A 24,525-nucleotide genomic window follows, 5' to 3' on the forward strand; every position below is an offset into this window, starting at 1 on the left:
ATGCTAGGCACTAAGCCACATTCCCAGCCCCCATTCTTAACTCTTTCAGCAGTGGAAGCAATCTTCAATAGATTAAAAAAAAATCCTTATTGTTATTCTAATTATTAGTATGAAGTGATAAGACGAATTTATATCCTAACTAGGATTAAGAAATAATTTAATTTTCCACTGTGGCATGATTACATACACACTGCCACAATCAGACTGTTTCTCAACTTGACACTATACTGAGAATCTGCTAGCAAAGATCTGACAGCAAGGATCTGTTACATTTCTCTTGTCTTGAAGGAATGGATTATTTCAAATACAGATTCAAAATGAAATGGAAGAGCTGGGCATTGGTAATTCACATCTGTAATCCTAGCTATTCAGGAGGCTGTGATCTGAGGATCACAGGTCAAAGCCAGCCTGGGCAGGTAAGTCCATGAGACTCTTATCTCCAATTAAACATCAGAGAATTGGAAGTTTTGCTGTTGCTCACAGTAGTAGAGCACTAATCTTGAGCAAAAAGAGCTCAGGGACAGCACCCAAGCTCTGAATTCAAGGAAAAACAAAAAACGAAAAAGGAAATGAGAGAGCTGGGTACTGGTGGTGCATGCCTGCAAACCTATCTTACTCAGAAGGGCTGAGTTCTGAGGGGTGCAGTTCAAAGCTAGACTAGGCAGGAAAGTCTGTGAGACTCTTATCTCCAAATAACTACCCTAAAAAGCTGGAAGTGGAGCTGTGTCTCAAAGTGTCAGAGTACTAGCCCTGAGCACAAAAGCCCTGAGTTCAAGCCCCAAGAGTGGCATCAAAACCAAAAAAAAAAAACCAAAACAAAACCTAAACAAACAAAAAATGAGACCTAGAGTCAGAAGGTTTAGGTATGAGGCCAATGCCAGTTAAGTTTTTATTATATTTAGAAAAAAAAAAAAAACTGAACATAAAGGTAAGTCATTTAAAATGAGCGAGGGTTTTGAAGCCCCTGTAAATTGTGAGTGCAGCATTTGGACCCACTGCCTAGGCCGGTTTTAACCCATCCAAGGTGCTGGAAGGCAGAGCACACGGTTGTGCCCATCAAGGCAATAAGGGCGAAAGACCCCACAGCTCCTCGATACCGCTTGCTAGGGTCTGAAAAAGAAGAAGGCAGCAAGTTACCCAACAGAGCATCCACAAGCCATTCTATCAGGGCATGCGTGTCTGAACATCTGACCATCTGCTCTAGCCTGCAAACAGTCCCTGTGTGAGATAATGCATGCCATTACATGTCACAATGGCCTGGCCCCTATTGTTAAAGCAACTCTGATCTAGGGCTTTTAAAAAGTCTCCCCCCGGGCTGGGAAGGTGGCTCAGTGGTAGAGCGCTTGCCTTGCATGCTCGAGGCCCTGGGTTCGATTCCTCAGCACCACATAAGCAGAAAGAAAAAAGCCGGAAGTGGCGCTGTGGCTCAAGTGGTAGAGCGCTAGCCTTGAGCTGAAGAGCTGAGGGACGGCACCCAGGCCCAGAGTTCAGGCCCCACCACCGGACCCAAAAAAAAAAATAAGTAAATAAAATAAAATAAAAAGTCTCCCCCCACCTTTTTTTCTTCTTTTTGGTTGGGTGGCTTGATCTTTGGGCCTGGGCGCTGTCCCTCAGCTCTTCAGCTCAAGGTTAGCACTCTACCACTTGAGCAAAACAGCACTACTTCTGGTTTTCTGAGTGGTTTATTGGAGATAAGAGTCACAGGGACTTTCCTGCCCAGGCTGGCTTTGAACCATGATCCTCATAGCTCAGCCTCCTGTGTAGCTGGATTACAGGCATGGGCTACTGGTGCCAGCTCCCCCCTCACCCCTTTTTTTTTTAAAATGTAGTTCAGCTGAAGTTTGAAAGTCCCTATCTCAAAAACAACTGCAGAAAACAGAGATGGAAGCCTGGCTTGAGTGACAGCAAGCACCAAGCCCTGAGCTCAAACAGCAGTACTACCAAAAAAAAATCACACACACACACACACATTAGCACACAAAAGGTGGCTCAGTTGTAGAGTGCTTGCCTTGCATGTATAAGGCCCTGGGTTCGATTCCTCAGCACTACATAAGCAGAAAAAGCCGGAAGTAGCTCTTTGGCTCAAGTGGTAGAGTGCTAGCCTTTAGCTGAAGAGCTGAGGGACCGCCCAGACCCAGAGTAAGGCCCCCTCTCCAACTCAAAAAAAAAGAATTTAAAGTTACCTTGGTAGATGTCAACATGTACTTACCTCCTGTGTAGTAGCCATAGGCATAAAGGACTCGCCCAACAATCCAGGCCAGGCCCAAGCCAGAAGCTATGCGCTAAGGTAAAAAGAGTATGTTAGTGTTTACATTAAAAATTACCAATCTTTACTAACACCTAGGGTTTAGTGCATATTATGTTAGAAACAAGTTAATAATTCCATGGATTTGCTAAAATACTCCCAGTAAAGTTAAAATTTGTGTTTCAGTTAGGAAAACCTAAGACCTATGGTTGCAGACCCAAGCGCTAGGTACTGGCCTGCTAGTTGGGCTGGCTGGTGGACTGGAGTCTCCTGCCTTGCCCTGGACAACTTGGGTAACATGGACTAGAGCTCTGGAAGAGAGGCAGACTTTGGACCTCAAGGTGAGTCTGAAGAGAAAGCTGACCAAAAGTCAGGATTAGAGAGAAAGTCTTGTTATCTCATGAGGGCCACGAAAGGTTAGGAACTAGGAGTATGAAGGGTCAGAACTCTAGTCAGAATCTATATGGAGGATAATTATTACCCTAAAAGGAGAACACTTCCTGTCCATGGCAAAACCCAAATGGCAAATAATAGGCCCAGATGAACTTCAGCTGTTACGGAGGCCTCTCAAGCTGAGTGTGTCTACTCTCACTGCTGCCCAGGCTTTGCTGCCTGCTCCTCTTCCTGATCCATAGCCTTCCCATTGCTTATCTCACAGACCTGGCAGACTCCTGGATGTACCAGACATGGGTACTTTCCTGCTTCCTCACCAGTTTTGACTCTGCCCTCTCAGAAAGCCCTCTGCCCTGACCACACCGCTCAGAATTGCCTTGTCCTCTCCTTCCCTTGTTTGTCTTTGTGCACTTAACATACCACATTCTTAGATTTCTGTTTGGGACTCCACTAATAGAGAAGCTCCAGGAAACCAGTGTCTGTCTCTTTTTCATTGCTGTAACCCCAAATGGTGAATGTGGATGAATGAATGAACATGGCAAATAAAAACAGCCACTGGATATGAACATTTAGAACCAGATAAACCTGGGTTCAAAGTCAAGATTCTTCAACTCTGTAGCTTTTGATCTCATGAAAGTTAAATATTATCAAAGAAGCTTTTCCCTCCCTCCCTCCCTCTCTCCCTCCCTTCCTTTCTTTCTTCTTTCTTGTCTGGTCGTGGGGCCTGAACTCTAGGCCTGGGCGCTGTCTCTCAGCTCTTCAGTTCAAGGCTAGCATTGTACCACTTGAGCCACAGCGCCACTTCCAGTTTTTTTCTTTTTGCTTGTGTGGTGCTGAGTAATCGAACCCAGGGCCTCAGGCATGCAAGGCAAGCGCTCTACCACTGAGCCACCTTCCCAGCCCCGTGTTTTTTTTTTTTTGCACCAGTCTGGGGCTTGCACTCTGGGCCTGGGTGCTATTCCTGAACTCATTTTGCTCAAGTTTAGCACTCTAGCACTTGAGCCACAGTGCCACTTCTGGCCTTTTCTGGTGGTTAATTGGAGCTAAGAATCACAGACTTTCCTGCCCAGCCTGGCTTCTCAGCCTGTAACTAGGATTACAGGTGTGCGCCACAGATGTCCAGCTTATCTGTAAAAGCAGGGATAGCTGGGCACTGGTGGCTTACCCCTGTAATCCTAAATACTCAGAATGCTGATATCTGAGGATCAAGGTTCAAAGCTGGCCCAGACAGGAAAGTCCATGACACATTTATTTCCAATTAACTTAAAAAAAAAAAAAGCTGGAAGTAGAGCTGTGGCTTAAGTGGTAGAGCACTAGCCTTGAGCAAAAAATGCTTAGGGGCAGTACCTAGGCCTCAAGTTCAAGCTCTAGGACCAGCACCATAAAAAAAGGGGAGGGACTACTTACTTTAAAAAAAAAACTTTGTAAGAAATGATTAAATAAGCTGGGTGTTGGTGGTTCATGCCTGTAATCTAGCTACTCAGGAGGCTGAGATTTGAGGATTGTGGTTCAAAGTCAGTCCCAGGCAGGAAAGTCCATGAGACACTTATCTGCCAAGTAACCACCAGAAAACCGAAAGTGGCTCTGAGGCTCAAGTGGTAGAGTGATTCCCTGCAGCTGAACAGTTCAGGGGCAGTGCCCAGGCCCAGAGTTCAAGCCCCATGACTGACAAAAGGAAAAAAAAAGATTAAAAAAAAAACCCTCTTGAAAACTTGGTACCTCTACACTGATGGTGCTCATTCAATGTTCACTATTACCTGTATCCCCAGTAGCTTAGTGAACTATAAATGAAACAGATAAATTGCCTCCTGGAAACTTACCGGATGGTAAACACCTCCAACAGCTAGAAAAAATAGGAAAGGAGGATACACTTCCAACCTGGAATAGAGAGAAACTTTTAAAAAGGTAGCCTTAAGTATGTCTATGCAAAACAGAGAGACTTTTACTTTCCTACGTGTAGGTTAACAGCTTAAGAATAAAAGCACAGACAGGAGGGAAATCCAACTCTGGTACCCATTCCTCTTCTGCTTTGCAGAGGGGAACATGCTGAGCAAAAGGACCTTATATTCGATACTCATGAGGACGGGTTGGCAGATTTGCATAGGTTTCCTTACAAACTCTCTTATTCTCTGGGACATGGAAGTTCAATACCAGGAATGGGCTCTGATGTCAATATTACACAACAGTGCAGCATTGAAGTCATTTCTGAAAATGTTATCAAGTAACTTCTCCAAAAATGGAAAAAACTTTGTGTGTGTGTGTGTGCCTGTGTGTGTATGTGTGTGTCATAGGGTTTGAACTCAGGGCCTGGGCACTGTCCCGGAGCTCTTTTGCTCAAGGCTAGTACTCTACCACTTTTGTTTGTTTGTTTTTTGTCCAGTTGTGGGCCTGAACTCTGGGTCTGGGCGCTGTCCTTCAGCTCTTTACCTCAAGGCTAGCGCTCTACCACTTGAGCCACAGCGCCACCTCCGGCTTTTTTTTCTGCTTATGTGGTGCTGAGGAATTGAACCCAGGGCCTCATGCATGCAAGGCAAGCACTCTACCACTGAGCCACCTTCCCAGCCCCTACTCTACCACTTTTGAGTTACAGCTCCACTTGTTGTTTTCTGGTCATTAACTGGGAATAAAAGTCTCACAGACTTGCTTTGAACCACAATCTTCAGAGCTCAGCTTCCTGAGTAGGAAGGTTTTCAGGTGTGAGCCACCAGCTCCCAGCCAGAAAAAAACTCTGAATAATCTGCTGATAAATATAACTTTGTAGTGATACCTTTTCTCCCCCTGCCTTTTTTATTTTTTATTTTTTTTTGCCAGTCCTGAGGCTTGAACTCTTGAGGTTTGAGCACAGGGCCTGTGCACTGTCCCTGGGCTACTTTTGCTCAAGGCTAGCACTCTACCGCTAGAGCCACAGTGCCACGTCCAGCCTTTTGCCTTTTCTGTTTATGTGATACTGAGGAATTGAACCCAGGGCTTTATGCATGCTAGGCAAGCACTCTACCACTAAGCCACATTTTGTGTGTGTGTGTGTGTGTGTGTGTGTGTGTGTGTGTGTGTGTGTGTGTGTGTGTGTGTGTACTAGAGCATTAACTCAGGGCTTGTGTGCTGTCCCTTTAGATTTTTTTGCTTAAGGTTGGTACTCTTTCACTTGAACCACAGGGTCTATTTCTGGCTTTTCTGGTGGTTAATTGGAGATAAAAGTCTCATAGACTTTCCTACCCATTCTGGCTTTGAACCACAATCCTCAGATTTCAGCCTCCTGATAGCTAGGATTACAAGCAGGAGCCACTGTGCCTAGCTAGTGATGCTTTTAATGAAGTGCCCTGATGATCCTTCTTGTTCTGTTTAGTAAACGAACAGCCCACTCTGTCCATGTCTTTGGTACATAGAAGCTTGACACTCACGTGTTCTGGTGGGCTCTCTGAATGCAGTTGAAAAGGTGCCCATTTTCAGGGTCTGTGCTGTACATGACAGGATACTGTGAAAATGAAGCACATATAAACAAATGGTCAAGCACTCAGTGTGGACACTTAGAAGTAACCATGAAAACAATACAACCTCAAACGGCTTCTACTGGACACTTGGAGAAAGTCATTTGTTATCTGCTTAAATATTTACAGTGACAGAGTTTTCACTCTCAGGGCATGTTCAGTGTTTGTTATAATAACAACTGTTATTTTTATGGTACTGCTGTTTGAAGGTGCCCTGCTTGATAGATAGATACTCTACCACTGGAGCTATACCACCAGCTCTCAAGGTTTGTATTAAATATCCAGCCACAAGAATATGTATCTCTGGGCTGTGGTTGCACAAGAGTTACAAACAGCTTGTACCAAACCAGTGCTTTCCACTGATACTATGCATCAGTGGTGCATTACAGCTGCATTAAAAAGACACCACAGAGAATAAATTCCTTCTCAAGAGACATCATATACTGCATCCTTTTAAGAACTCCCTTAATGGGGGAACAGATAATTGAAGGTGTAAACATTTTATTGGAGTGTCCATTAGAAGAAGAAATCTAGATACGAAACTTTAAAAGCAGCTCCAGTGAAATGTGTAAGAGTCCAAACAGAAACAGATGTCTAATTGCTCACCAGGGACAACTTTAGAAAGCATCCCTTCTAGATTAGCTAGAACTAAAGGAAATATTTAATAGATCTCCTTCCTGCATCTAAAGGCTAATCCTTGGGCTAAGCTCCACATAGCTTCTCTACTGGAAAACAGGAAAATCACCTTCTGCTAAGCAGTGCATTAGGATACCATGCTGCTACTTAATTCTCTTTAGCAAGCAGCATTTTCCCTAACAAAAGGCTCTAGCCAAAAGCAGATCATTTCAGTCCCAGTAGACTTGACTTTTCTATGGAGAAGACAAAGTAAGAGGAGATGAAAACTATTCCCTAGCAGGGCCTCCTATTTTTCACTTATTTCCTGCTACAAAGAAGCAGAATTTTTTTTTTTTTTTTTTGGTCGGTCATGGGGCTTGAACTCTGGGCCTGAGTGCTGTCCCCCAGCTCTTCAGCTCAAGGCGAGCACTCTACCACTTGAGCTACAGTGCCACTTCTGGTTTTCTGGTTGATAATCGGAGGTAAGAGTTTCACGGACTTTCCTGCCTAGGCTGGCTTTGAACCCTGATCCTCAGATCTCACCTCCTGAGTAGCTAGGATTACAGGCGTGAGCCACCAGTGAGAAGCAGAATTTCTTTTTTTTATTATGAAAATACTGTACAGAGGGGTTACAATTACATGGGCAAGATAATGAGTACATTTTTTATCAAGCATTGTAGCCTCCTCCTTTGTTTCCCCTTCCCATCCCTTCCCATCCTCCCCCCCCCCCCGCCCCCCGAATCCCCCCCACCCCAAAGTTGTAAAGTTTGTTTTCGACATAACAACTTGTACATCTCATTGTTGCAATGGGTCCACCTGTATCCCTATTTAAATGATTTGTTTTTCCCCTTCCCCTCCACAAATTATACCAACATCAAATACAGTGAAAGCAGGGGTTATACTGTGGGGGAGGGACATACAAAGCAACAAAGAAATAATCTTATAAATTCTTAGAAACAATCGCATGAAAGAAAAAAAAAAACCATTTGAATATATATCTTAGGGTTCATTTCCCTAACATCACCTTATCTGACCTTTTCTGCTTGACTCAGACATTTACTAGATATTGCAAATAAGGGAAACCATGGGACCTATGTTTCTTTGGGCCTGGCTTACTTCACTTAATAAAATTTTTTTCAAGCCTTTCCATTTCCTAACAAATGGGGCAATGTCATTCTTTCTGATGGAGGCATAGAATTCCATTGTGTATATATACATTTTCTTGATCCATTCATCTACTGAGGGGCATCTGGGTTGGTTCCATATCTTAGCTATAGTAAATAATGCTGCAATAAACATAGTCGTGCTGGTAGCTTTAGTGCGGTCTTGTTTGTAAACATTTGGGCAAATGCGCACAAGTGGGATTGCTGGGTCATAGGGGAGCTCTATGTGGAGTCTTTTGAGGAACCTCCATACTGAGAAGCAGAATTTCTAAGAGGCACATCTCTAAAACTGCTATCATGTTCTACTGATTCCTCCATGACTGAAAACAAACCCTTGGAGAAACCTGGGGCCTCAGACAAGCCTATAAAAGCATCAGTTTGTATTCTTACCTCCACCTTATACTTCTTGCGGGCCTTGCCAACATTGATGGCTAGGTGGAGTACCATCACAAAACTGGCAGCACCAGTTAGAATCACGAAGCCATATTCCTTAGAGAGGACAGCCATCTTGTGGACTCTGTGGAAGAAAGTATACTACATTAGATACTATCCCAGCTCTGTGGGTGAAAGGATCCATCACATCAATCCAGGGGACCATGCAGAGGCAGGCAGGCACAGGAGAAAGATTATTACAAGGCTTATTAGAAGAGCCATATTTCCCCCAGAGAGGGAGCACAAGGTACGTACCCTCTGCTATCTAGGTAGCAGCAGAGTCTGGGGGTAGGAAGTGAGGGAGACGGGAGCTCAGGTGGGTCTGGGTGGAGAGAGGGAGGGGCCAGCTGTATGGCGGGAACTCCAGGGCTGGGAGGAGCTCAGGTCTGGATGGAGCTGAGAGCCAAAGGTGGGTATAATGCTTACAGTGGGCATTGCACATACAGATAAAAAAGATAGGTGTCCAAGAGGCCAGTGGAAATATACTGTATACTGTACAATGAAATTAAAAAATTAGTCTTAGTCAAGTATGCAGTACATTCACAATTATATATCATGTATTTTCTTGTGTTCAAGGTCTTTTGCCCAATGTTATATTTACAAGGTTTACCTATGTCATTGTCATACTTGTAGAATGGTATGGCCAACAAAGTTTGCATGACAAAATGCTAAAGGATTTAAGAAAGGAAAGAAGACAGTGGCACTAGTGGCTCATGTCTGTAATCCTAGCTCCTCAGGAGGGTGAGATCTGAGGACTGTGATTCAAAGCCAGCAGGAAAGTCCTGAGACTCCTATCTCCTATTAACCAGCAAAAAGCTGTAAATAGGGCTATGGCTAAAGTAGTAGAGCACTAGCCTTGAGTACAAAAGCTCAGGGACAGTGTCTAGATCCTGGATTCAGGTCCCACACCCAGACCAATAAAAAGGAGAAATAAGCTGGGCAGTGTCGGCTCATGCTTTTATTCCTAGCTACTCAAGAGACTGAGATCTGAGATTTGTGGTTCAAAGCCAGCCTGAGCAGGAAAGCCCATGAGACGCTTAGGTCCAATTAACAACCAGAAAACCAGAAGTGGAGCTGTGGCTCAAGTGGCAGAGTGCTAGCCTTGAGCAAAAAAGCTCAGGGATAGTGCCCGGACCCTAAGTTCAGGCCCCACAACTGACAAAAAAAAGAAAGGGAGGAAGGGAAGAAAGAAGGAGGAGGAAAAGATAAGAAGGAGAAGAGAAAGAGATAGGATACAAAGCCTTTTGGCTTCTGGAGGGAAGCCATGGGAAGTCAGAGACTTGTGGCTTCCCTTTGATCCTGATCCTGGAGCAGGTGCTAGCATGGCAGAAGAAATCTCATGCCAGTAAAGAAAGTCCTTATCTAGTAGAGATAGTCCTTGTTCCAGTGTATTGAAGGCACAGCATGATTCCAGAGCCTATAACACTTGTTATACAATGTTCTCAGATCTGCAGTTTATTTTGAAATACATTAAAAAACGACCATACAGGCCAATAAAACAGATACTGGGATCTCACATGAACATTCAAGGTACAATTGTTTCAATGTTTCTGTGGGTTTAGAAATCTTCATAATTAAAAGCTTAGAGAAAAAGCTAATCCCAGATCATTTCCCAGTGCTCTTTTCTCCAAGAGGAAAGAGGAAGAAAGAAAGAAAGACTGGGTATCAGAGAGAGCATCTCAGTTGGTCGTTAGGCCCATCCATTAGCTTCTTTAAGCTTTGGGTCCTATATGGAAAGCCTGGAGTGCCATAGGACACAAGGAAGAGCTACACCATGTCAAGAGATTTTTAACTGGCTCAAAGACTGTCACAGGACAGGAGCTCTTACAGAGTTCTGCTTTCATTTTTTTGTTGTTGCTGTGCTGATTTGGGAGCTTGATCTCAGGGCCTGGCCTCTGTTCCTTAGCTTTTTTGCTCAAGGGTGGTATTTTAGCATTTGAACTTTCTGGTGGTTAATTGGAAGTGTCTCTTGTACTTTTCTGACCAGCCTGGGTTTGAACCATGATCCTCAGATCTTAGTCTCTATAGTAGCTAGGACTATAGACATGAGCCACTGGCTCCTGGCTGGGAAGGTGGCTCAGTGGTAGAGCGCTTGCCTTGCATGCATGAGGCCCTGGGTTCGATTCCTCAGCATCACATAAGCAAAAAAGAAAGTGAGGCTGTGGCTCAAGTGGTAGAGCACTAGCCTTGAGCTGAAGAGCTGAAGGACAGTGCCCAGGGCCAGAGTTCGGGCCTCATGACCGGGCCCCCCTCCCCCCCAAAAAAGATATCCATCCCCATTAAATCCCCATTAAGTATCTAGCTTCATTCTCCCCTAGAAGCCAATTGAGAAGGATCATCATTCTGCAACAAGTCTCTACACGAAATTACAAACAAACCAACAGGTTAGTACTATCCCTATTTTCCAAGGGATTCTCAAAAGGTTGAGGGCTTACCCACAAAGTCTAAAACAGAAAGTATAGAAACTGAGAGTCACATTCAAATTCATCTAGTTCCAATGTCCCCTTTCTGTCCTATTGAAAAATTGAGAGTTGAACTGACACTGGAGTGGGGAGCATCTTTCTCAATATGGAACTCGGAGTGGACAGGCAGCTCAGGTCTTTAAGTTTCTTAGTTTGGACAGTAATATTTGGGACCTAAGCCCTAGAGATCTATCCTCTCCCCAACTGTGGTCCATACATTCTTACCAGTTTTCTCCTGGTGTGTTGTTCACTTGCCCTTGGGGGAATAGAACCCAGCCTGGGCAGGGCTGTCTCCATGACTCAGCACAGAAGGCCTCCAGGTTAGCAGCTGAGCCTGCCCTGCCCTGCCCTGCCCTGCCCTGTTCCATCCTGCTGCAGAGATCAAGAGACTTGGCTATCCTCCATATCCTTTTGCCTTCTCTTCCTAAGTCTAGAAAAGTTAGTGCAAGTAGGAATCTGCAGTACTAATTATTAAAACAGAGTGTGGATTCTGAACAGCTCTTTGAAATAAGACTGAAATGAGCCTGCCTTGTAACTCTGCCGGAAGCTGCCTGATTAATGGCCATAAAATAATCACATCTGCTTTGGTCAGGGTTTGCAAGTCCAGAGGCTCAGGTGAATCATTGACAAAGCTAATATCACTGTAGTACTCCAGGAAGGCCAAGACAACATGAGTGAAGTGGCTTAGTCACGAACCATGCTTTCCTGATTTCCAAGGGTTAGCTAAGTGGCAAGACAAAGAGTCTCTTGAGTTGATGTCTCCATTGGAGGTAAAAACAAAAAGACAAAAACACTTGTAAAGCAACTGCTTGACAATCTACAATTAGAAATTAATGTTATTGAGGGAAGAAGACACTATGTGCAACTTGTAGGCAGGGATGGGAAGGGGAAACTGGGGGACAGTGAAGGAAGTTGTCCAAAAAGAACTATGTTCACACCAGGTGCTATTGGTTCATGCCTGTAATCCTTGCTACTCAGGAGGCTGAGATCTGAAGAAAACAGTTTGAAGCCAGCTCAGGCAGGAAAGTCCTGAGACCCCTATCCTCAACTAACCACCAGAAGTGGAAGTGGAGCTGTGGCTGTGTTAGAATGCTAGCCTTGAGTGAAAAAGCTGAGGGACAATGTACAGGCCCTGAATTTAAGTCCCACAACCTACAAAAACAAAAACAAAAACCTGTACTGATTACCTGAGTTAGGCAATGGTAACCCCTTTTTAAAACACAATAATAATCATAATCATAAATTATATTAAAAAAGATGTTACTACTTAGTTCTTTTTTTCAGAGTAAATATGAAATCTTCTAGGTGTTTCAGAAGGCTTCTCCTTGTGAAGGTGGTATGTATTTATTGAATGAACCTGGATGGAGACAAGGAGAACCAGGATTATGGAGGACATTTGAAATACTGAAAATGAACAGAAAAGTGAGCCCAGAGTCTGTTGCTTGATGGTTGCAACATAGAGCGCTATGGAAAACATATATCCAATATGGAGTAAAAATGGTTGCTGGGCACTCATGGCTAAGTCTGTAATTCTAGCTTCTCAAGAAGCTGAGATCTGAGGATTGTGCTTTGAAGCTAGGTGTGGCAGTTAAGTCTACTAGATCTACATCTCCAGTGGAGCAGGAAATAGTAGAGCTGTGATTCAAGTGGTAGAGTGCTAGCCTTGAGGAAAAAAGCTCAGGAACACTGAGTTCAAACCCCAGAATGGGCACCAAAAAAAAAAAAAAAGAAGAAAAAAGAAAAAAAAAAGGTTAAGGTTTGCCCTTTAAAGAAAGGATCCACTTAATTCAAATAAGGTTAAAAAACACACCAACATTCACTAAACCCTTATTTTCTGAGACTCCAGGGTGAAGAGATGGGTATTTCCAGCCTGCAGAGTGGCTTCGGTGAATAGAGAATGCACAGAACAGGAAAGTAGCTCATAGTTCACAGTGATCACACCCCAGGCAGCCCTGGCCACACCCTGGGTTGTGCAAGTTCAGACCTAGCAGATAGCTTTCAGGGACAGGCTTGGAGAACTGATAAGTGACACACAACCTCCCTCTGATACGAGCGGTCTTTTGGAATTTACTTGTTAGTGTTTGCCTTACCTGCCCAGTGTCACTAGCAACCCTTTTATAGCTCCAACAAGATAAAGTTCTTGAAGGCAGAAACTCTGCCCTAGACTCTTTTTTTTCCTTTTTGTCCTGGTAGTGGGGATTGAACCCAGGGTCTCAAGCTTTCACTTGGCTTTTTCCAAGTGGTGCTTTTTCAAGGCTGGTGATTCCTCACTTGAGCCACAGCTTCACTTCCATCTTTTTGCTGATTAATCGGAGATAAGAGTCTTCTAGACTTGTCTGCCTGGGGGTGTTTCCAAACTTGACCTTCAGTTCTCAGCTTCTTCAGTAGCTAGGATTACAGGCATAAGCCACCAGTGTCTAGCTTAGACTCTCTTCTGCATAGTTCTGGGTTCTGCCTCTGAATGCTAGCACCCCTGGTTAGTTAGCTGTGGTATCATGAACTTAAAGACTAAAAAACGAAAATGGTTCCATATGCTCTCTGAGGACAGAGAGCAGAAGATAGAAGCTGCTTGTTTGCAGATATACTCAATAGAGTGCTATTATTCTGTTGTCTATATAGTGGTTCTCAAACTTCAGTGGTATCAGAATCACCTGGAATGTGTGTTAGAACATACCTCACTCTCAGAGATTCTGATCTCCTCGGGCTTTGGTGGAGCTATGAATATATACTTCTAGCAAGTTACTAGATGATTCTGATGGTTCTGGTGAAAGACCACATTTTTCAGAACTAGTTTTAGGCAAAAAAGAAAAAACGCAGGGGGCTGGGAAGGTGGCTCAGTGGTAGAGCACTTGCCGTGCATGCATGAGGCCCTGGATTCGATTCCTCAGCACCACATAAGCAGAAAAAGAAAAGCCGGAAGTGGCACTGTGGCTCAAGTGGTAGAGTGCTAGCCTTGAGCTGAAGAGCTGAGGGACAGTGCCCAGGCCCAGAGTTCAGGCCCCATGACCGGACCCCCTCCTTCCCCCCCTAAACAAAGGAAAAAATGCAGGGGATAGATATTTTATCCAGAAGCACGGTCTTGTCTTGGTGACTCATAGTCCACCACAGTGGTAGACTGAGGTCCCCCTTCTCCTGAAGTATCCCCAGAATCTGAAGTTTCTGAGGCCAGAGAGAGTTCTGCAGTTCTCAGCTGCAGCTGAGCCTGTCACAAGTCTGACTCCATTCAGTGTTAGCAGAGGACTCAGGATAGAAGTAGACAAGATGGCTTAGTTTCTCCTGAGACTTTACTCTGTGTTTGGTGGTCTTTCTACATGGTCATATTATCAGACAAGACCTTCCAACTAGGTCAAATGAGCCAGAGTTTAAGGCTTCCCATGCTTCAGGAGAGATGCTCATGTGCTGTAAGATGACTTTTTGGGGACCATCACTTCCAAGAGCATGGATCAGTTCTACCTCACATTCTGAATGATCACATCACTTCAAATGAAAAGCTTGTTAAGGGATTTATTGGGACCTCCAAGGAGCCTCTCATGAAATTTCATCCCATTTCTGCAGAAATAGCAGAACAGGAAATAACATTATCATTGCATGCTGAATATCAACTAGAAGAACTAGACGGCTTCTTTCATGCCACGCACTGGGACAGACAGTATAGATCAACACTCTTCAAAGAAATCCTGTGTGGTAGTTATCATTCTTATAATCTCCATTGTTCACATGAGAAAAGGCAAAGAGGAGTTCCATAATTTGCTTATGGTCCATAGCTGGTAAGTGCAGAACTGGGATCTGAATGCAAATACATGGACACTGACATCCACTCTTTTTTTGTTGTTGGTGGTGGTGGTCATGGGGCTTGAGATCTAGGCCTGGGCACTATCCTTGAGCTCTTTTACTCAAAGCTAGCACTCTACCACTCTGAGTCACAGCACCACTTCTGGTTTTCTGTTAGTTAATTGGAGATAAGAGTCTCACAGCCTTTCCTGCTCAGGCTGGCTTTGAACCACAATTCTCAAATCTCAGCCTCCTGAGTAGCTAAAATTTCAGGTGCAAGCCACTAGCACCCGGTGAGACTCTTATTTCTAATGAAGCAACAAAAAAATCTATAAGTATAGCTATGGCTCAAGTGGTAGACTACTAGCCTTGAGCAAAAAAAGTTCAGCCATTAGCCCTGGGATTATCCACTCTTTTTGCTACTATGCCGATATGCTTGCTTCTTACCCACAAATGGGAGGACCTCCTCCTCCAGCTGGGCTGCAATGAGGAGAAACCCTTGGCAAAGCTTGTTGTAATTCTGGGGCAGTTGGGTCACATCCTGGACTTCTGCTCCAGGGACAAAGGGAGAGGAACAGGGGCAGGACACACCAGTTTAGGGGAGGCCAGAGCTAGACCCAGGGTCTTTAAATTCTACATTACTGCTCTTGTGGTGCTGGAGATTGAGCCCAGGGCCTTGCACATGCTAGCCAAATAATCTCCCATTAAGCTATATGCCAGTTCCCAGGATCTTTCGAACAGTTCATCCATATAATATGCTGAACAAAAGGACCAATGACAGGCATCTTTACCTTCTTCCTCAATGTAGGGAAGAGGCATCCAGTTTTTCACCACAAGATCTGATGTTAATGGTAGATTTTTCTGGATGCCCCCTTTTAAAAGCACAGTAGCAACTCTATTTGTAACTTTTAAAATTTATCCAAGAGTGTATTGCTTGTCAGGGATGATCAAGTTGGAGTAAGAAAATTAGGAACAGTATCTTAAGCAGATGACATATAGGCCAGGAGGACAGCAGAGAACCCCCAGGGCCTGGAGGATTTCCTGGAGGGGAAATTCAGGAGGACAAGATTTGTCCAGGTAATTAGTAGAGTCTTGGGGGATGGAGTGGGGAGGAGGGAGGTGGTGGTGGAACAGCCCTCAGGACAAGGGTACTGTACAGCCCATCAGTAGACAGCAGAGGAGGTTAAAGAAGCAAAGGGACCACTGTAAAGAGTCACTTTAGAGATCAAACCTAGGCTTCAAATGTGATAGTGTTGGTCAAACTCTATTCCAGTGTTTCAGTAAGAAACCCCAGGTTTCGTAGGATATTTGGCTAAGGTAATTTCCCCTAGGAATTTTGCTAACAGATTGTCCTATAAACCCAATGATTCTAGTACTAAAGTTTCACTCACCCTTCCCTGATTCCTGCTTCTGCCTGCCACTTTTGGCCTTATCTCACTGGGGCAGGGTTTCTTCAGTTAAGAGAAAGGCTTGCCCAGGAAACGTAGTGAACTACAGCTCTAATGCAACATACCACACGAGGCTGTCATTCACTGTTTACCCAAGTCCTTCTTGGCTGCTAACAGAAATTCCCCAGGATACAATTGGCATTGCATAAATGGAACAAAGGCAGTTTTTATGCACTTGGTCACTTGGGCCCAATAGCTTATCACTTGTGAATCAGCAAGTTACAGCACCAAATCTTCAAATGATTACTTAGACATCTCCTCTCCCCTCCTTTCCATTCTCTTCCTACTTCATTTCTTCATTATTTCCTTCTTTCTCTTTCTTGAAAGGGTCTCACTGTTCATGTCCATGATGACCTCAAACCTCTAATCTTCCTTCATCTGCTTCCCAAGTGCTGAGACTAAATCACAACCTAGGCCACTGGACTTGAAAGACATTGAAGAAAAGCCTTGGTGATAAGAAGTAACATTTGGGGGCTGGGAAAGTGGCTCAGTGGTAGAGCACTTGCCTTGCATGCCTGAGGCCCTGGGTTCGATTCCTCAGCACCACATAAGCAAAAAGAAAAAAGCCGGAAGTGGTGCTGTGGCTCAAGTGGTAGAGCGCTAGCCTTGAGCTGAAGAGCTGAGGGACAGCGCCCAGGCCCAGAGTTCAGGCCCCATGACCGGACCCAAAAAATAAAAAAAAAATAAGAAGTAACTTTTGGTGGTTCCCACCTATAATTCTAGCTACTAGGCTAAGATCTGGGATCATTGTTCAAAGTAAGCCCAGGCAGGAAAAATTCATGAGACTTTTCTCTGCTTAACTAGAAGAAAGTCAGAAATGGAGACATGGCTCATGTGATAGAGTGCTAGCTTTGAGTGAACAAGAGACAGTGCACAGGCCCTGAGTCCAAGCCCCAGTATTAGCACAAAAAAGCAGCCTCCCCCCTGAAAAAATTCTAAATATTGTCCCCAAATGATAACACACATTTGATAGACATTTCTCCAAAGGCTGAATATGAAAAGCCAGTTGATTAGGAACTTCATTATCCAGCACTTGCTTATAAGTTCAAATGAGGCACACATTAGGCAGGTCATAATGTGGGTCTTTCCCAGTATCCCACACTCTTCCATTCCTCATTCATGTGTTGGCAGTATATTGACAAAGTGGAAGTGAATTATGAGGATGGAATATTTTCCCTTGAGGAACAAATGTACTATAAGCCAGTCACACTCAAACAGTTAAGCAGCCACAGCTTAGCCATATACAACATTCAAGTGAACTGTTGGTATTCTAAACAATTGTTGAATACACCACTGTGCTTGCTGGCTGGGGTTTGGGGAGCAAAGGCTTAGCGTGAAGCTCAGAGTCAAATAAATGGTCCTTGGTTATATGGGACCAGCTTGTGCTGGTACAGACTCTGTTAAAGCCATGTAAATAAACATCTCTTTTCCTATCTTTTTTCTTTCCTTTTCTTTTCTGGAGTTGGACTCTTGTCTGATAAGGTACAACACATATGCTTGACTAGAACTGAATCTTCCCTGGGAAAAGGATGGGCACAAGGAAAAGAATGGGGAGATGGCAAGGGATACTAAAGGGGAAAGGGGTGAGGTGAGATCACCAAATTCATTCAATGAAGGTAGTTTGGTAAACTCAGTGCAGCACAAAGCATTTTACATAGAAGACACTTGCCTCAGTGAGTTCTCAGTATGATGGCTGCCCTTGTTCATCCACGGCTAAGCCCAGGCAGCACTGAAGGAGCAGGACTGAGAAGGAAGATCCTCCAGAAAACAGTCGTCAAGTTGTGTGTGTGTGTGTGTGTGTGTGTGTGTGTGTGTGTGTGTGTGTGCATGCTGAGGAGATAGAGGAGATCAGAAACCAGGAGTGACAGCTGGAGAGGAAAGCCTTAAAGGACCATAGTGAAGTGTGAGAGAAGTAAGGAAAAAGTAAGCACACAGGTAGGTCTGCAGAAAGGAAAAGGTTTGACTTTCATACGGAGAATAAAGTAGATCAAGGTGACCAAGGTGAAGGGAGGTGAGACGGACTAGAGGAAGAATAGTAGTGGGAGAAGCCAATTATTATTATTATCATTATCATTATCATTATAAACGCAGGTATTGGGGCTTGAACCTAGGGCCTTGTGCTCTCACTTTTTCCCTCAAAGCTGGTGCTCTACCACTTGAACCATACCTCTATTTCTAGCTTTTTTTGCTGGTTAGTTGGAGATAAAAGTCTCTAAGCCTGCCTGGACTGGCTTTAAACTACAATGTTCAGATCTTAGCCTCTTGAGTAGTTAGGATTACATGTGTGAGCTACTAGTACTGGGGAAAACAATTATTATTAACAATAATAATTGGCCCTGGTGCCAGTGGCTCACACCTGTAATCCTAGCTACTCTGGATGATCACAGTTTGAAGCCAGCCCAAGAAGTCAAGTCCATGAGATTATTATTTTTTTATTAATGTTTTTTTAATTGTGAAAATACCATTCAGAGGGGTTACAATTACATGAGTAAGGTAGTGAGTACATTTCTTATCAAGCATTGTTGCCTCCTCTTTTGTTTCCCCTTACCATCTGTCCATGAGATTCTTATCTCCAATAAACTACCAAAAAAGAAAAAAAAAGTCAGAAGTGGACCTGTGGCTTAAATGGTAGAGCACTAACCTTGAGCAAAAGCAGCTTGGGAATAGGACCCATGACCCAAGTTCAAGCCCCAGGATTGGCCAAAAAATAAAAAATATATATAATTGGAATTAGGTAGCTATCAAACCAATCTGTCAAACAGAATTTAGTGCCTGTTGCACATCATTAGCATGCTTATTTGAATCCTGCTCAAAGCTGTTCATTAATATTAATTCATTAAATCCCTTAGCACTTCTATGATGTCTAGTTACCTCCAATCCCTAAGTGAAGAAATTGAACATCTGAGAGGCTAAATAATTTGCCCAAGATCACACAGTGACCACAGAGCAAAGTCTGGATTAACATAATACACTCTAGGCAGTCTGGCTCCAGAATCCAGCTTTCACCCTCGGTTCTACTGTCTCTCTAAGAGGTTGAAGAGCAAGTTAGACAACACCTGACCTCTTTTGAAATCTTTCTACCTTCTCAGATCCTCTCTAGAGTATAAAATATGTTAACAAGAGGAGAGAGCTAATAATTAACTCCAAGCCTGTGACTGTCTAAAGCCTGTGAAGTTTCTAATTGGGGTTGGGTGGAGGGACTGGGAAAGATCCACATTAAAAAAAAAAAGTTTCATTTTGCTAGGTACTGGTGGCTCACACCTATAATCCTAGCTATTCAGGAGAACGAGATCTGAGGATCACAGTTTTGAAGCCATCCCAGGCAGGAAAGTCTGAGACTTGTGTCTCCAATTAACCAGAAAAAAAGCTGGAAGTGGAGCTGTTGCTCAAGTGGTAGAGTGCTAGTCTTGAGCACAAAAGCTCAGGGACAGGGCTGGGAAGGTGGCTCAGTGGCAGAGCGCTTGCCTTGCATGCCTGAGGCCCTGGGTTCGATTCCTCAGCACCACATAAGCAAAAAGAAAAAAGCTGGAAGTGGCGCTGTGGCTCAAGTGGCAGTGCTAGCCTTGAGCTGAAGAGCTGAGGGACAGCGCCCAGGCCCAGAGTACAGGCCCCACGACTGGACCCAAAAATAAATTAAAAAAAAAATAAAAAACAAACCAATGGCTAATGCTAATGTAACCCTAGCTACTCAGGAGGCTGAGATCTGAGGATCATGATTCGAAGCCTGTCTGGACAAGAAAGTCTGTGAAACTCTTTACCTCCAATTAACCACCAGAAAACCAGAAGTAGCACGTGGCTCAAAATGGTGGAGCACTAGCCTTGAGCAGAAAAGCTCAGGGACAGTGCCCAGGCCCAGAATTCAAGCCCCATGACTGACCAAAAAACAAACAAACAACAAAAAAAAAACTACCTACCTACTCACTTACCTATCTACATGTACATATGTATATGCATGTATATGTGTAACTGTGTAGCAAGCACTAAGTTATTTTTGACAGATGATTTGATACCTGTCTCATTCCAGTTTGCCCCTGGGGCTCTCCAATATTCTCTCGCTGTGTGTCTTCTTTGTGCTAACTTCAGGTAAGAAGATTCCTTTTCTTGATTGTTCCCCCAGAACTCTAGGCCAGCAGCAGGAAATTTACGTAAAGGGAAAGGCTGCCCTTCTCCAGTTTTGTCTATGTATGTATGTATGTATGTATGTATGTATGTATGTATGTATGTGTCTTGGGACTTGAACTCAGGGCCTGGGTGCTGTCCCTAAGCTTTTGTGCCCAAGGCTAGCACTGTACCACTTTGACCCACAGCTCCACTTCATGTTTTGGGGTGGCTAATTAGAGACAAGAGTCTTATGAACTTGCCTGAGCTGGCTTCCAACCCTGATCCTCAGATCTCATTCTCCTAGGTAGTTAGGAATACAGGTGTGAGCCACCAGCACATGGCTTGTTCCCTATTTATTGGCTTATTACTACTTTAGAGACAGGTTCTCACCAAATTGCCAATATGCCTCAAACTTGCTATCTTCCTGCCTCAGCCTCCCCAAGTACTGGGAGTATAGGCACATGCCACCACCCCCTGCAAGATTTTGTTTTTTAATGATAGCATGCCTCTGTAAAGCAGTGTCTGTGGCTGGCTACAGTATCACTGTCATTTTATATATAGTAACATTGGTTACAGAAAAAGAAAGAATCACTTGACAAAGTTTTCTATTTCTGTAACATTGTGTCAGGAGAGAAGCTTAACAGTGTCTTCCCAGGGTGGAAGTTATTTGGATTTTAGATGTTGGTTTGATTTAACCCCAGTTTAATTTAACCCCTGTCAGAACACACATTTTTGATTCCTTGACTACGATGCGATAAGCCTCGCCGTAGTCGGTCCACTGAAATAAAACATGCCAGTAACTCTGACTAGTAACCTTGGGTGCCTCCCAGGCACTGCAGACTCCTTTCCCAAGGAAGTCCTTGCTCCAGTTCCCACCCTAAAATCTGCAGCGATTCTTCTGCCAAGACCAAACCGAGGCCCACAGCAGCGCAGGAATCATTTTTCCCTTCACCTTCTTCCCTCCAGCTCAGGGACTGAAGCCCTAACTCCCCAGGCTCCAATCTTTTGCATTCTCCCATCCCCCCAGCCGTCCATCCTGCTTTTCCTCCCTCCCCCCCGCCCCCCCACCATGAGTCTCCTAGGCTACTTGTAAATGTGTGACTCTCAAGGAAAGTATTAGCAAGAAGCCACAACTTCGGGCAATGACTCATAAATGAATCTCCAGCCCTGTCTACCGCCCAGCATCACTCTCCACCCTACCCCGGGGTTCTGGGCCTCCCAGCAGAGACTCCAGATAAGAAGTTTCCTAAACCCAAGGAAGAGACAAATGAGTATTTTTTTCCTCCTCAGTCTCTCCGGAGGACTCTCCAGCTGCAAGGCAGCCCTCCAGTAGGTTCTAATACAACTGCTTCTCTGCAGCAGGAGGAAAAGAAACCCAATTCCTCCGAGACTGTCCCCAAAGACTCTTAGCAGCACAACCGCAGGGGCGCGGCGCTTCAGGCCGGCGCAGCCAACTTTCCCCTCCGCAGTGTCCCCATTGTCCATCCTCGGAGTTCGAGGTCGGGTGGGTTTCAGAAGACTGCAAGAGGGAGTCTCAGGACCGCACAGCCCAAGAGGAGGCGAGGAAAGAAAGGACAGGAGGAAGGGTTGACCTTGAGCATCAACCTGCATCACAGATCCTGCCGCCGGGTCTTGCATAAATAGTCCAAACCTGCTCTATACTGGGAAAGCGTGCAGGACAGATGGAGGTCAAGGGGAGGAAAATGCCGAGCTCAACTCTACAGAAAAGGGAGGGAGGTTGAAGAGATCGCGTTCGGTTCTGGCTAGCTGAGATCAAGGCTATGGCGGGTGGCAAGCAATTAATTGCTTCATGTAGATCAGGTTTTCTGCAGCCTGCAGGTGCTAGGACTCACCTGGATTACCTTCGCCCGGTGCACAACGAAGCTGCGCAGCTCAGCTCAGCTCGGCCCGGCTCGGGTGCGGCTCCAGAACAGGCCAGAGCAGGCCCCGCCCGCGCCCCGGGAGCGAGGCCACGCCCCCAGGGCGGAGCCCGCGGAGCCCGCGGAGCCGGCGCACTGCGCCAGGATTTAAGACCTGGCTGGACCCGTGTCCGGGAGGCGGAGACTAAGTTCTTTTCCTGCTCTGGTTGCCTTCAGGGTTACTCTTTCTATCCCAAATCCACGTATCTGCCTGCTTCTTCCCCAAGTTTCATGGCCGCTATCCTACATTGTTTTCAATCAGTTCCTCTTCAGCTAGAACTTGCAAGGCGGTGTCACGAGCACAATTTGTTCCCTGCAGAGCCACCGTAGTTTGGCTGTGGCTCAGCGGCCGCGGGCGCGGGGCACTGTCGGGCCACACTGGCACGCGCTGCGCGTGCTCGGCAGGCGCGTTCCCGAGGCCGGCTGTCCCGCGGGGGCGAGCCTAGTCTCCACACCGTGTCAGTGCAAAGACTCGGGTCTGTCAGGGCTGGTGAGTTTCCCCAACTAATACAAGTTGTTAGGCTGCGAACTCCTCCTGCTCCCTCCTCCTGGGTCCTGGGGCTTGAACTCACCGCCCACCGGGCGCTGTCCTCGAGCTGGAGCTTTACAGCCTGGAGCCGCCGCACCCCTTCCCAGCATCTGGTAGTTTGTGAGAGTCTCAAGCACTTTCCAGCCGAGTCTGGCTTGGAACCCTGACCTCAGATCTCAGCCTCGTGAGTAGTTGGGATTACAGGTGTGAGCCATCGGTGTCAGGTGCAACTTCTTTAAAAAATATCATTGTATTGTTATGATTAAAGTGTTGTACAGAGGGATTACCATTTTCTAAGTCGAGTAATGAAGACATTTTTTTTTTTTTGGACTCTATCCCTGCTCATAAGTGACACAGTTCATTTCCCCTCTTTGTCTTTTGATATCTTTGGATATCTAGTTCTAATATGCACACGCTGGGCATAGTGATGCATGCCTGTAATTCCAGTTACATGAGAGACAGAAGTGGAGGGTTGAGAGAGTCCAGCCAGAGCAAAAGATGGAGACACCACCTCAAAATCAAAATAAAGCTCAAGTGGTAGAATACTTGCATGCTTAAGGTGCTGGGTTCAGTCCCCAGTACAACTACTACCGCTACCACCATAATACGCACTCATGAGCAGTCACAATTTTCTCTGGCACTGAATAATGGATATGGTTTCCCTCCAATTCCCAATAGAAATAAGAACTTTTGTTGTTGTTGGTTGTAGAGCTTGAACCCTGGGGCTGGTCACTGTCCCTGGGCATTTTTGCTCTACTACCTTGAGCCTTAGTGCCACTTCCTGTTTTTGCATGGTTAACTGGAGATAAGACTATTCTGCCAGGGCTGGCTTTGAACTGTGCTCCTCAGATCTCAGCCTCCTGATTATCTAGGGTTATAGGCATGAGCCACTGGAGCCCTACTGAAATAAGACCTTTTAAGTAAGGTTATTGTCAAAAATCAAATGAAATGAAGATACAGTGCCTCACAAAAGTTCTACAACCCTTTTGTCTTAGGTTAATATGTTTGTGGTTTCTATTGTAATAAAACAAATTATGGTATGGATTTGGCTCAAGAGTTATTGTGTCCCTACTTCACTCACCATTCTTTCTCATTTGCAATCTGACTTCTGCTTCCAAATCACTTTGCAAATTGCAATCTTAAAAAGTCACCATTTTCCTGGATTCTCAAACATTGCTTCTTCCTAATTATTTTCCTTCTACTCTCCTTTACTGGGCCTTCTTCATTTCTCTGACTATTAAAATGTGTTCAAGCGTCTCCCAAAACACTAATCTCCCATGTTTACTTGCATCCTTCTCTATGAGTTCCTTCATTGACTTTTCCTTGATTGTATTTCCATGACTATTTTGGTTGTCTACATTCTAAATTCCCTTCTCTTCTAGGAAAAATTCCTATTATTTTTAACTCTTTTTTTCCCTCTGTCTTTTCTTTTTTGGTACTGGGGATTGAACCCAGGGCATTACACTTGCTAGGCAAGCACTTTGCCATTGAGCTATATCCCAGCCCTGTTTGGGTTTATTTTTTACCTGAATTTTTTTGTCCTCATTTTAAATGTGTTCTTTAGAGGTAGTACAAACTGGAATATTGAAGTTTGTTTTTTTTTATTGCAATATGGAAATTGAACTCTGGACCCTCCACTTGCTAGGCAAATGCTCTCCCAGTTCTGTTATAATACTGAAGGACAGACCAGCCAATTCTCCTTTCCTCCAAATTCAGAGGTGCCAAGTTGGCAAAGCCTTTGACTTTGGACTCTATTTTGGAGAGCATGGATAACAGCAATACAGAGACATTTGGAGGCTTCATTTATTATGGTGGCAACAGTGGTAAAGAGGGATTTCTTGTGAATCTGTCCTGATGACCGTCTCCCTCTTCTGAAAGTACTCTTTGTTCCCTTCATTCTTTTCTACCATACAGTTTTTAATGAATTAACTTATTTGCTTATGCTATGGCTCCTGTACTCAA

The 24,525-nt window shown here is 44.6% G+C and overlaps 1 protein-coding gene across 1 annotated transcript; it reads right to left on the minus strand.

Annotated features, from left to right (window-relative positions):
* Nucleotides 1-858: 858 nt before the first annotated feature.
* On the minus strand, nucleotides 859-22,076 carry Mgst3 (microsomal glutathione S-transferase 3). Its single transcript, XM_042677326.1, has 6 exons — nucleotides 21,969-22,076; nucleotides 8,292-8,418; nucleotides 6,037-6,110; nucleotides 4,459-4,516; nucleotides 2,210-2,282; nucleotides 859-1,110 (listed from the first exon to the last, which is right to left on the minus strand). The coding sequence occupies exons 2-6, from the start codon at nucleotides 8,406-8,408 to the stop codon at nucleotides 938-940; spliced, it is 495 nt and encodes a 164-aa protein (XP_042533260.1). The 5' UTR covers nucleotides 8,409-8,418; nucleotides 21,969-22,076; the 3' UTR covers nucleotides 859-937.
* Nucleotides 22,077-24,525: the final 2,449 nt, after the last annotated feature.

This window comes from Dipodomys spectabilis, unplaced genomic scaffold (assembly GCF_019054845.1).
Source record: "Dipodomys spectabilis isolate Male_0828 unplaced genomic scaffold, ASM1905484v1 ptg000036l, whole genome shotgun sequence".
NCBI lineage: Eukaryota > Metazoa > Chordata > Mammalia > Rodentia > Heteromyidae > Dipodomys > Dipodomys spectabilis.